Source organism: Amborella trichopoda, chromosome 6 (genome assembly GCF_054954075.1).
Source record: "Amborella trichopoda isolate Santa Cruz 75 chromosome 6, AtrichopodaSantaCruz75HAP2 v2.0, whole genome shotgun sequence".
NCBI lineage: Eukaryota > Viridiplantae > Streptophyta > Magnoliopsida > Amborellales > Amborellaceae > Amborella > Amborella trichopoda.
This window is the reverse complement of record NC_142341.1, coordinates 30,618,361-30,630,566: the sequence shown is the minus strand read 5'-3', so window position 1 is coordinate 30,630,566 and position 12,206 is coordinate 30,618,361. Positions and strand designations below refer to the sequence as shown.

Sequence of the window (12,206 nt, the reverse complement as noted above, 5' to 3'; positions counted from 1 at the left end):
AGAAAAATGGGCCATAAAGAAAAGCGTGTGGTTTGCATCGAGCCGAGGCTCTAAACAATCAAAGTAGAGCCTACCTTTAAATAGTGTCGAGAAATGTGGTTTCAATATTGAAAATCTTTGTGATAGCCTTAAATATATTTCACCTCTAATTACAAAATTTAAAGCCTAAAAAATAGTATAGATCAAACAGATCTATAAAAACTTGAAAATCTTAAAAATTGACAATCCAAAAATAGTTACAAGATACGCTATTTCCAAAATTTGAAATCTATTTTTTTCTTATGTCCATGCATCTTGAAGTTCAGATGATCGATTTGAGGACATTTGAGCATCAAAACAACCTCTTCTAGTGACATTTTTAGGGTAGGCTCAAATTGGATTGTTTAGAGCCTCGGCTCTATATAAACTTTTCCGTAAAGGAAAGGGTAACCAGAAAGAACTATGAAATGTCCAAAGGAATCTAAGGGTATATCTGCAATAGCTTGTTCGTTTTCCATGTCCTCTCTCTCTGCTCCTTTCTTTGAACTTTATAAAGTCTGGAATCCTCCAAGGACAAAAATAAAGTCTTCCACGTGTAGGCGAGGCGGCCTATTGATATTTGAGTGGGAGCTCCCACCATGTATCACCTGCGACCCATGTCGGCAACAATATACACGACAATTAATGTTGTCTCCTCTTACTGCCATGCTACATGTAACATACATTCATCATGCTAAACTGCAATATCAGCCATTTATTGTCAACTGATTTATTTGAGTATATAAAGGCCGTAGTTCATTTCGTTTTTATTTTTAAAAATAAAATCTTAAAAGTATATTGCCCAGATAAAATATTTTGTCCTTTTTGCTCAATCAGTGTAGGAAAAAATGGCTGGTTCTAACCGAAACTGGGAGTTAGCCCAGGTCCACCCAATACATATTTTGAAGGATTTTTTTAATGCAAAATTTAGGGATCCAAGTATTATCATACAATTATTCTCCTAAAGAACAGACTTGCATTTTGAGTATCTTGCCATCTAAAAATTGAACAGTTTTTTATATTGCGATGTTAATTTTTTTGAGCAGAGAGCTCTATTTTAATTTTCATTTTCCTTTTCTAGAAGTTGGTTTTTAAGCTTCTAGAAGCTACATCCCAAAATTTTTGGTCCAAAAAGTATCCCTAACATATGCTTTACTGAGAGGGAGCAAATGCACATTTACTCCCGCATGAGCAGCGAATCTTTTCACAATTTTGAAGACGACGGGGGGATTGCGCATGCAATACAGGCAAACGTGAAAAACGATGGGGCATGCCTCATGTCTCACTTTCCATCTCACTGCAATTGGACACGTGGGAATTATGTACGAGGGTGAATCGGAATGCAATTGGAGCCGTCCGCGATTATGTACGAGGGTGAACCAAACAAGCTAAACGGACCTCCCTTAAACCAAAACAAAATCCAAAAAAAAAAATTTAAAGGAAATTCATATGATTTTATTTAAGAATTAAAAATATACGCTCATATTTTAAAAGTCAAGTCAACAATTGTTTCAGGCGGCCGAGACCACATTTGTACAATATGCGGTCTAGAGGTGTAAATTAAGATGGATGCAAATAGGTGGTCCATTTAAAAATAATTGTAACTAACTGTCCAAATATTTGGTTAATATAATTATTAATTTTAATTTTTAAAATTTATTTATTTTTTTATATTCATGACCTTCGTATATTAAGAACATTGTCTAATCAATCATATATTGATTCTAATCAATTTCCTAGACATCGAGTTTTGCTTTTAGAGGTTAAACTAAACCAATAAAGGAACTTATTGGCAGACCAAATGGTCGAGCTAGCCAATCGGTCCAGACTCAATAATTATGATATAAAGTATTTTTTCTAAAGGAATTGTCTACAAAGATATCATTTATTTTTTGTACATGGAGGTCACAATCATTCTCAATATTTAGATGTTAAATTAGATGGTTTAGGGCGAGTTACGAAGTCCGAAAATTTTTATACATGGGTGTCACAAATCATTAGATGTTTTGGGGTGAGTCACGAAATTCGAGAAAAAAAAATTTTAAAAAAAAATTTGTGTCTATTCAATGACACTTTTACAACTATCCATTTTAAAATTTAAGAGACAAAAATGATTATGACATCCCTGTAGAAAAGATAAATGATATCGTTCTAGACAAGGGTGCGGTTTCTATAAGGTTGCAACCTTAAACAATCCAATTAAGGCACACCTTAAAATTTTATTATAAAATTTAATTTTGTTGTAAAAATACTTACTATTATCTTAAAATCTATTTTCATATCTAATTAGAAGTTTTTAAATTTCAAAAATAGTTAAAATCAAGTAGATCTATAAATATATCAAAATCTTGAAAATAGACAGTCTAGATAATGTATTGCAAGATACACTATTTTTAGGACTCAAAAACATTTTTTTTCATATTCATGCATCTCGATGTTGAGATGATCGCTTAAAAGGTTTTTTTAACACTAAAACAACATTTCCCATAGATTTTTGAGGTGCATCTATGATTTTTACATTTTAAGGTTGCAATCTTATATAAACTTTTCCCTCTAGACAATCCCTTCTAAATTTGCATAAGTGAACCAATATTTTTTTTATTTTTTTATTTCTCTCAAAGTAAATATAGCAATAAAGATGAAACCACTAGGCACTTGGCAGTGTGAAAATGCGATATTAATTGAAATTAGGTGTTTTTTGTGATCGGACATGCTGTCATTCTGTGAGCTTGGTCACGTCACCATCCCTCCAACAAGCAACCTGGAAACCCTCTGCATTTTATAATATGAAAACAATTTTTTAGGCCGTCACATGGATTTTTGACCCTAAAACACCATTTTCCACACTACTTGGGGTGTGTCATTGATTGTTTGAGGCCACAACTTCATACAAACTCCACCGTATTAGTTAATAGAAAAGGTTTGCATAAGTCTTAGGTCTTACCCAGAAGTCGTGCTTTGAAATCTCGTTGGAAACTGCATATTTTGGGACCAGACCGTAATATTGGTAAAAATAAATGTACAAACGTAAATTTCTCATATATCTACGACGGTAAAAAATAACACTATATATCGTAAATTTCCCTTGATTTTAACTCGCCAAATCAAAGAAGGACCGAGTTATTAAGCACTTGTGGTCCCTTCCATTTCGTGTATTGCACCGCCAGTGGTAACAGACTCACTCTCCCTTATATAAACCCCCTTTCATCGAAGGGGGAGCTCACGATAACATCATCAACTCTTCTTGTTTGGTTACTAGGAGCAGGGTAATGGAGGTGGGAGCTCATCAAACTGTGGTGACAGTCGAGATGGCAGAGAACAACGAAGTTGTTGTTTCTGAGTCTCAAATGCAAATCGAGAGCAAGTCCTCCTCCACCGGACTCAGACGAGAGGGCTTTAAGAGGCTTGATTCTTTGGACAAAGAAGCTAACAATTTATCTGGATTATCGGTCTCCAAAGTATGTAACAGATCCTGTGTTCCATTTTCTTCTTTTGCTTCCCCCCTCTCCCTCCCTGTGCCATGTTCTTTACTCGAGTTATGCTGTTGAAATTTCGAATTCCATTGGAAAACTGGGAAAGGATTTTGAGCCCATGTTTCTCTTTCTTGCTAAGTTTCGTTTTCTTTGTGAATGCTAATTTCTCTAAGTAGTTCCCATGTTTCTTGCTGTTACTTTTGTTACCCACTCTCCCATTTTTCCCTGAAGAGTTTTTTATCTCATTTTCCTTTTCCTTTTGAGTATTATTTCTTTTCTTTTTCTACATTTTTTTTAATTCTGAGATTTTTAATGCTTTCTCTTTGTGAGCTATATGGAATCAATGTTTCAGGCTTTATCCATTATGGGGGTGTTGAAGCTGGCTTTCCAAAGTATCGGAGTGGTGTATGGAGACATCGGGACTTCGCCGCTGTACGTGTTCGAGAGCACCTTCGCCGAAGCAAGATCTCCTCCCACACGTGAACATATAGTTGGAGCGCTCTCCCTCATCATATACTCCCTTACTCTCTTCCCTCTCATCAAATACATCTTCATAGTGCTATGGGCCAATGACAATGGAGATGGTGAGAGAGAGATAACGTAGATTCAAGATTCATAGGTTCAAGATTTATGAAAGGAAAAAAGTGAGAGAGGAGAAATCATTTTAATTGTGTGGTTGTTTTTGTCGGCAGGTGGGACTTTTGCTATGTATTCACTGATATGTAGATATTGTAGAGTGAGTGCGACGACAAATGAGCAAGCAGAGGACATAACGGCTTATAAGGAGGGTCACAAGAAGAGAATGAATGGGAGGGCCAAGAGGATTAAGGAGGCCATTGAGGGAAGTGGATTTGCCAAGTTATTGCTGCTCTGCATAGCCCTCTTCGGCACGTGTATGGTCATCGGAGACGGCATTTTGACTCCATGCATCTCAGGTTTATTTCATTCATTTAGATTTTTTTAAATTAATTATGAGATTGTATATTAAGAGACCATTTATTTTTGTTACAAAAAAGTTATAATTACATCTAGCATTTAGATGTGAAATTAGATAGTATAAAGTGTTTCGCCGATATCTTTTTTTTTTTTTTTTTTTTTTTTGAGTGAATCAATAACACTCTTACGTCCACTCAATATGAAACCACTCAATATAAAATCTAGCAGAACAGACTGTGAGTCGCCTCCTTGTACCAAAACATAAATGCTTTCTTTATATTCTCTTTATATACTTTTATGAGAGTACGTGATTGTGTATGTTTCCTACGGAAAATTTGGCCTCCCTATAAGAACAATAATAAAAATTCTAATGATGACATCAATATTTCGAAAAATACAGTACACAATAGGTAACCAAAAGTTAAGATCGCCTCTATCTCACCCCTCCCAGACCCTAGCATCGGGCTATGGCCATACAGTACACAATAAGTATGTGATATATACCAAACCAAACGAAGTCGTATCATATACGCAATGGGTTTAGCGACTGTAAAAGCTTGTAATATATGTACCATAAAAACAATGTCCTACGCGTCAGTTCCAGTACAAGAACTCGACAAGACGAGCCAGTCCTCCACCTTAGCAGACTTCTGCTAAAGAACGGTTCGTGCCCCACCATCCATTGTTGAGTATGGACGGTGAATAGCAGTTTGTTTCCTAATAGTTTGCTATCTGTATCATTGTCAGCGTTTTCCCTAGTGATGGAAATATCTTGGAAAGCCCAGAAAAAGAGATGCAGTGGCAGGAGCCTCCAATGTTGACCCGCAACGAAATGGAGTAAATGGGGAAAATTATTAAAACTCCTTATAGACTCAACTTTCTTGATATCCTCTCCTCCAAAAACTTTTTAAAACACTAAACACACACACCAACCCCCCCCCCCCCCCCCCTGGATTCAAAAGGTATTTTTTTTGGGATTAAAATACCCCCATTTTATTTTTCTTTTTGTTTGCCTTACCAAAAAATGAGTCCGTGCCAATCCGGCAAAAAATCATTTGACAGGCTTGCACATAAAAAGTGTTGGACCTGATGCATTGATTTTATGTTGCCGATCTGGTAGCCGAACCAAAAAATTAGTCAAACCCAGCATAACAAAATGTGTTGAATCGACACCAAAATATGTCAAACCGGTCCAACACATTGATTTCATAGTGTTGGTCCGGCAATATGAAAACATAGGCAGAAGACAGAGAGGAGGGGCATTTTTGTCATAATTTTATTGAATTTTTTACTTGAGGAAGTGCAAAAGAAAACGGGTTTTCTTAATGTATTAAAATGTCTTTGGGCAAGGGGGTTTTAAGTAATTTTCCCAAGTAAAAAGTGGATGAAAAGATCGGGGTTATGTCTTCTCTGAAATTGACTAGAATAACCTCCATCTTCTTCTTAATTTACCAATCTGAACTTTGGAGTTTGAGGATGGGCAGGAATGGGTTTGGGACCTGACAAGTCGACCCGACTAGTTCAGCTCTGGGTCCATATTTTGGACCGCATGGGTTGGGTCGGATCGAGTTGGGTCGCACCTGCTCCTTGGTCAAGCCAAACCTTTTTGGCTCAATCCAATATATATCCGAGCAAATATATTTACATTATTTTAAATAATACAACATAAAATCTATACTATTGTTTATATTTTTAATTTATTGACCCAGATCCAACCGAACCGATGGGTGAGGTCTGAGTCCAATTATAACTAATCGGGTCAGGATCGACCCGTTTGAGTCCCTTCCCTTCATACACGCTACATGCATGCACTTTAGAGAAACTTCCTATATATGAGGAAACTATGCTGTCAAAGTCTGTCATTGTTAGTTTGAGGAAAAAGCGATTGTCAGTGGTCTTTGAAATCTTTCAAGAAATCATAGACAAAATAGAGGGTGGGGGACCATCCTCTTGTGAGGGAATCCAGGTAATTAATATATTGCAAAAATAGGGAATAGTGGTTTCGCACATATGCATCAGAATTATTGATGACCGGGAAAGTTCAATTAGAGCGCGTATGGCTCTAGTGATGGTACATTAGGGTAGACCACAGGGAAATTTGTAGTCCTTTTCCAGGATGAAGTTATATTGAGAGTTAAACATACTTCATGCTTACTGTCCCATTTATTGATTTTCAGTTGGAAGTGAACTCTGGCTGAGCCCTGTTTCAAGCCAGGTTTGGGCCATATGTTGAGGCTTGGGCTGGTCTCAGTAGGCTTGAAATTTTGTGGGTCAGGGCGGGCTGGCATTGGTCAGCCTTAGACCCAACTCAAAAAAATTTATGTATTACTCATCAACAAAAGGTTTTCTCAATAATTTATATAAGGCCAGGCCCCGACCGACCCCAATTTGTCGGGGTAGTAGAGGCTGAGGTTAGCCCTAGGGATAACTGATCTCCAGCTAAGAAGCCCATGTGTTTAAGGCTACAAACAAGTTGGTGTGACCTCTAGTAAGGTTACAAGGATTAGATCCCCACCGTCAAGGCCCAAGGCCCAAACCCTGTCTATATATAGGAAAAGCCTACAAAACCATATACCATTTTCCCTACGATAACATGTTACACACTCAACCGTCCAATCCTTGGTGGAACGGTTGAACTGTATCAATGTTTTAATCTTATTTTTTATAAACTGGATTAAACTGAATTTTTGAGCATTCACAATTGCAACAAAGGCATAAAATATCTACAATAACTTAAAGGAAAAAGTTTATATAAGGATGCTACCTTATAATGTAGAACTACGGATGCACGTCAAAATCCATCAAAAAAGTAGTTTTAATGTTGAAAAACCCTTTGATTGATTATCTCGACATCAAGATATATGACTATGAAAAATAAAACGATTTTAAGTCTCAGAAATAGTGCATTTTACAACATATTATCTACACCGTCCATTTTCAAGATTTTCATATGTTTATTATCTATTTGATTTTAACCATTTTTTAAATTTAAAATTTTATAATTAGTTATAAAAATAGATTTTGAGACAATCCTAAGAATATTTTACATCAAAATTATATACCATGATAAAATTTGAAGATGCACCTTACTTCTCCACGTACCTGCACTCTAACTTAAATGACCTTGTGAGACCCTCTCACACCTATGTGTGTAGGACCCCAAAGGATCACGATTAAATTTGGCACAGATGTCTAGAAAAATCAAGTCCCACACCCATGTGGTAACTTTTATAGAGTTATGTGTCAAATTTAATGGTGATCCTTTGGGGTCCTACACACATGGGTGTGGGAGGGTCTCATAGGATCATTACTCTTTTAACAAATGTGCCTTTTTTTGGAGTACATACACCCAAATTTTCAAATTGATTGAATTTGTAAAAAATTAAAACTGAAAAATTGTATGTGATGTCAATTGTCTGATCAAGATCAGACAGTTGAGATTAATAGCTTTGCATTGCATGAAAAATGTACAACACGCACAAGTACAGGTCAAGAATAGACCTGGAATCAACCCGGGCTAAATTTGTTGCGCCCAAGTTGATCCACCGGATCCAAAATTGAGAACTCAGACGGGTCAGGTCAACTTGAATGCTTTAGTAGCCCTACCATTATATACCGTACAACATAAATCTGGCCCGTGAAATATCTTCTCATACAACTAAGTCTTTCTCGCCTTTTATGATATACCATGTAAGTTTGTGTTTGTGCGCATTTCTGCAGTTGAGTCGGCCTAATGTATTGCCGTCTTCCAAGCAATCAAAATGTTCCCACTGTGAACTGTAACCTCCAATACTATCCCCACCTTGAACTATGGAAATAAGAGATTAGGCCGCCTCAGTTGATGTTTTGAGCAATAATGTGTACCATTTAGAACCACTGCACTAAACATGAGTAAATTCAAGGGTGGAATGCAAATTTGGCAGACGGGTTCATATACAACATCCACCATCTGTGCTTATCCACTGTTGAAAAACAAGGTCGCAATAAATCATTACCCACTGTCTGTCGATAAACATAGACAATGGATACTGTACCGAAGTACCCAACAATACACCGGTTCCGAGCATAGAATACTTCTCCTTTGGGAAATATGTATAAATGTTAAATTCCTAGACTTTGAGGAGCATTACTCTTGTAGACTCCTATTGAAACTAATGATTTTGTCTGAGCCTCTTCCTGTTTGGCTATTTTATTTTAAATATAGTATCCATTTTCTACTAAACCACATTCATGTCTCTTTACAGTTCTATCAGCAGTGGAAGGGGTGAAGAAAATGGACGCCTCCATTAGCCAAGGTACAATAACAATGCCAATGGTCACAATGCATGCACTCAAATAATGTTTTTTTCATTTTTCAAGAAACAACCCACTGAATTGTGGTGACTACCGCCTAGTAGTGGCGCAATATGAATATTCATGGTGGTAAGTTTATTTTTTTTGTGCAGAGGCGGTAGTGACGCTATCTGTGGCCATATTGGTGGTGCTTTTCTCAGTCCAAAGGTTAGGCTCAGACAAGGTCGGATACACATTTGCCCCGGCCATACTAGTATGGTACTCATTCATCACTGTCATTGGCGTCTATAATATTCTCCATCATGATTTCACTGTCCTCAAGGCATTCAATCCCCTGTGCATCCTTCAATACTTCACCAGCGCAAGCAGCAACCCGAAACAAGCATGGATTTCACTTGGAGGCATTGTGCTATGTATGACTGGTACTACTACTAAAGCTTCCATTGCTTCTTACTCAAGGACAATCTGCCTGGTTTTTCTTTCCCCTTTCCCTTACCATGTTGATGGCAGTGGTGTAACATGGTTTGCTGGTGAAACAGGAACCGAGGCCATGTTTGCAGATTTGGGTCATTTCTCTGTTAGGTCCATCCAGGTAACATAGTTGTGGCCATCTTCCTTCCTTTCACTCTTGTAAGTTCCAAACACAAGAAGAACTTGCACTGACAGAGGTGGTGCTTCCCAGATTGCTTTCGCTGGACTGGTGTATCCCTGCCTTATCTGCGCTTATGTTGGGCAAGCCGCCTATCTCTCACATCGCCCTGATCATATAGGCGATGCTTTCTATAAATCCACACCAGGTAAATAGATATGCTAAAGTAAAAGAAAATGATCCACATCATATTTCCTTTCTCCCAAAATTAACTAAGCATATTTTGAATTTGGAAGTGCTCATACTGATGACAATGCTGATGCATAGATAGCGTTTACTGGCCCATGTTTGTGGTTGCGGTTCTTGCGTCAATAATTGCAAGCCAAGCGATGATCTCTGCAACCTTTGCAATCATAAAGCAGTCAATGGCACTTGGGTGCTTCCCTCGAGTGAGAATTGTCCACACGTCCCGATCACATGAGGGCCAAGTCTACATTCCCGAAATCAACTTCCTCCTAATGCTAGCCTGTGTAATGGTCACCGCCTCCTTCAAAGATACAGCCAACATTGGAAATGCTTATGGCATAGCAGTGGTCGCCGTGATGCTTGTCACCACTGCTCTACTCACCCTCATCATGCTCATGGTCTGGCAGACCAGTCTCATCCTTGTGGCTCTCTTTGTGGCCATCTTTGGCTCCTTAGAATTGATCTATTTCTCATCAGTCCTCTACAAGTTTGATAAGGGTGGATACCTTCCCCTTAGCTTTGCAGCTGCCCTCTTCTTGGTGATGTATGTTTGGTACTATGTACAAACAAAGCGTTATGCTTATGAGTTCGAACATAAGCTCTCGGCAGAGCAAATGACCACAAATCCTGGGTTGACTCGAGTTCCAGGAATTGGCCTCCTTTATACAGAGCTTACACATGGTGTTCCTTCAATTTTCTCACACTTCCTCACCAACCTTCCTGCCATGCACTCTGTTGTCGTTCTCGTCTCAGTGAAATACCTGCCTATCAACAAGGTACCTGTTAGTGAGAGGTTCCTGTTTCGCAGAGTTGGGCCCAAGGCCTGCAACATGTACAGGTGCATCGCTAGGTATGGGTATAGGGACCGGAGGGTGGGGAATCAGGAGTTTGAGAGATTTCTGATGGACCACCTGAAGGCGTTCATCAGGACCGAGGGATGGGAGAAGGCTGATATTGATGGTCAAGTAAGCGAGCGTAATGAAGTTGAGGTTTCAATAGGAGAGCTTGCTATAGATCACGTTGTTCCAAAAACCCAATGTGGTAACACTCAGAGTACAGAGGGTGGGGAGGACAATTGTGAGGAGAGGAGCAATGAGATTATAAGAGAGGAAGATGCAGAGGAGGAAATAAGGTTCTTGGAGAGATCAAGGGAGTCAGGTGTGGTGTATCTATTGGGGCATAGCGAGGTGAGGGCAAGCAAGGAATCAGGGTTGGTGAAGAAGATGGTGGTAGATTATGTGTATGACTTCTTGAGGAGAAATTCAAGGCAAGGACTTGTTGCACTGCAAATACCTCACAAGAACTTGTTGCAAGTGGGAATGAATTACTACATATGATACCATGTGGAGATCTAGTCCCAGTAAGGTTTCGACTCCATGATAAAAGGCACGACAAGAAGAGATGATCTTGACAAATGAGATAAACATGCAAGTGTTTTTCCGTTGGGTTGCTAAACCCAATATTGAGATCAATGTAGAAGCTCTGATCACATAAAGGATCTTGGACTGCAACTCGGGAATTTCACAAATAACATCTATATCCACTATAACTTAGAGAAACACTTGTCAATTAGAAACTAGTAGAGATCTTTGAACTAAATAACCAAAACTATTCAAAATCTTGTTGTGAATAATTCTTTTAAAAACGCACAAGATTCATGTTTTTACACATGAATCTGAATGGAAGAGTGCGAGTTTGGTTTGTGCTTGGAAGAAATCTGAAGCCTTGATTTACCATTTTGATGGATGATCAGTCCAAGTGGGTATACAGAAGGAACCCTCTATATTTGGAAAGTAGTTTCAACAATCCACATGGTTAGCTTTTCCCTTAAATTTCCAAGACCTCTTTCCAGCATCCATCCAGCCTAAACATCCCAATATTTATAATGCTAAATCTTAGTAGTGGCCTTCTGCTCAATCTCACCTTTTTTCTTACACAATAAAGACCCAAGTTTCATTTCAGGAAGCACTAAAAAATTGTTTCTTTCCTCCTAAAATTCCTAGAATAAAGGGACCCGTATTTTCTCTAAAACCTGAAGGGGACTTAACAGATGAAAAAAAACATTGAACAGAACTTGTACATTTGAGTTCCAAAGTCAATTACAAGAGGTATGAAATGACAGGTGTAAAGCCTGGTTTTAATATACATGACATGAGAACGCAATATTTAGTGAACTGTATATCAGAAATATATGATTATTGGGCATCAGAAATATATCTTCCTGAACAAGTAAGATCCAATTTTGTTTTCAATATTTCCTTTCCGCGATATTATTATTTCTAAATTTCAAATCGAAGTGAGGAGCTTGTGTAGGTATCCCTTCCATTGTATTAATGTGTCGAATAAGTACAAAGTGCATATGCACAGCTAGGAATTCAGGCTTAGGCTTAGGCTTGGGCTTGGGCTTGGCTTGAATGGTTAGAAGTTGACATTCATTTGTAATAGCTCCAAGTTCGATTCCTACTACTTAACTACCAAAACAAAACAAAAAAGGTAGATGCAAAGTGCTCTTATCGCTCCTAGGCGTGGGAGTTGTTCTCTTTCGGGAACTCCCATCCCTAGTAGATAAGAATTTCATTGTCATTCTTTTGGAGTTGCCTGTGAGTATTGGGGATTCATCTCTCATTATCGCTTGAGTGGATGGCTTTCAT

General features: G+C 38.2%; 1 protein-coding gene across 1 annotated transcript; it reads left to right on the top strand.

Moving 5' to 3' along the window:
• The first annotated feature begins 3,240 nt into the window (after positions 1 to 3,240).
• On the top strand, positions 3,241 to 11,173 carry LOC18434939 (potassium transporter 5). Its single transcript, XM_006844998.4, has 8 exons — positions 3,241 to 3,476; positions 3,844 to 4,075; positions 4,184 to 4,426; positions 8,672 to 8,722; positions 8,873 to 9,142; positions 9,260 to 9,312; positions 9,403 to 9,517; positions 9,637 to 11,173. The coding sequence occupies exons 1-8, from the start codon at positions 3,288 to 3,290 to the stop codon at positions 10,890 to 10,892; spliced, it is 2,409 nt and encodes an 802-aa protein (XP_006845061.1). The 5' UTR covers positions 3,241 to 3,287; the 3' UTR covers positions 10,893 to 11,173.
• Positions 11,174 to 12,206: the final 1,033 nt, after the last annotated feature.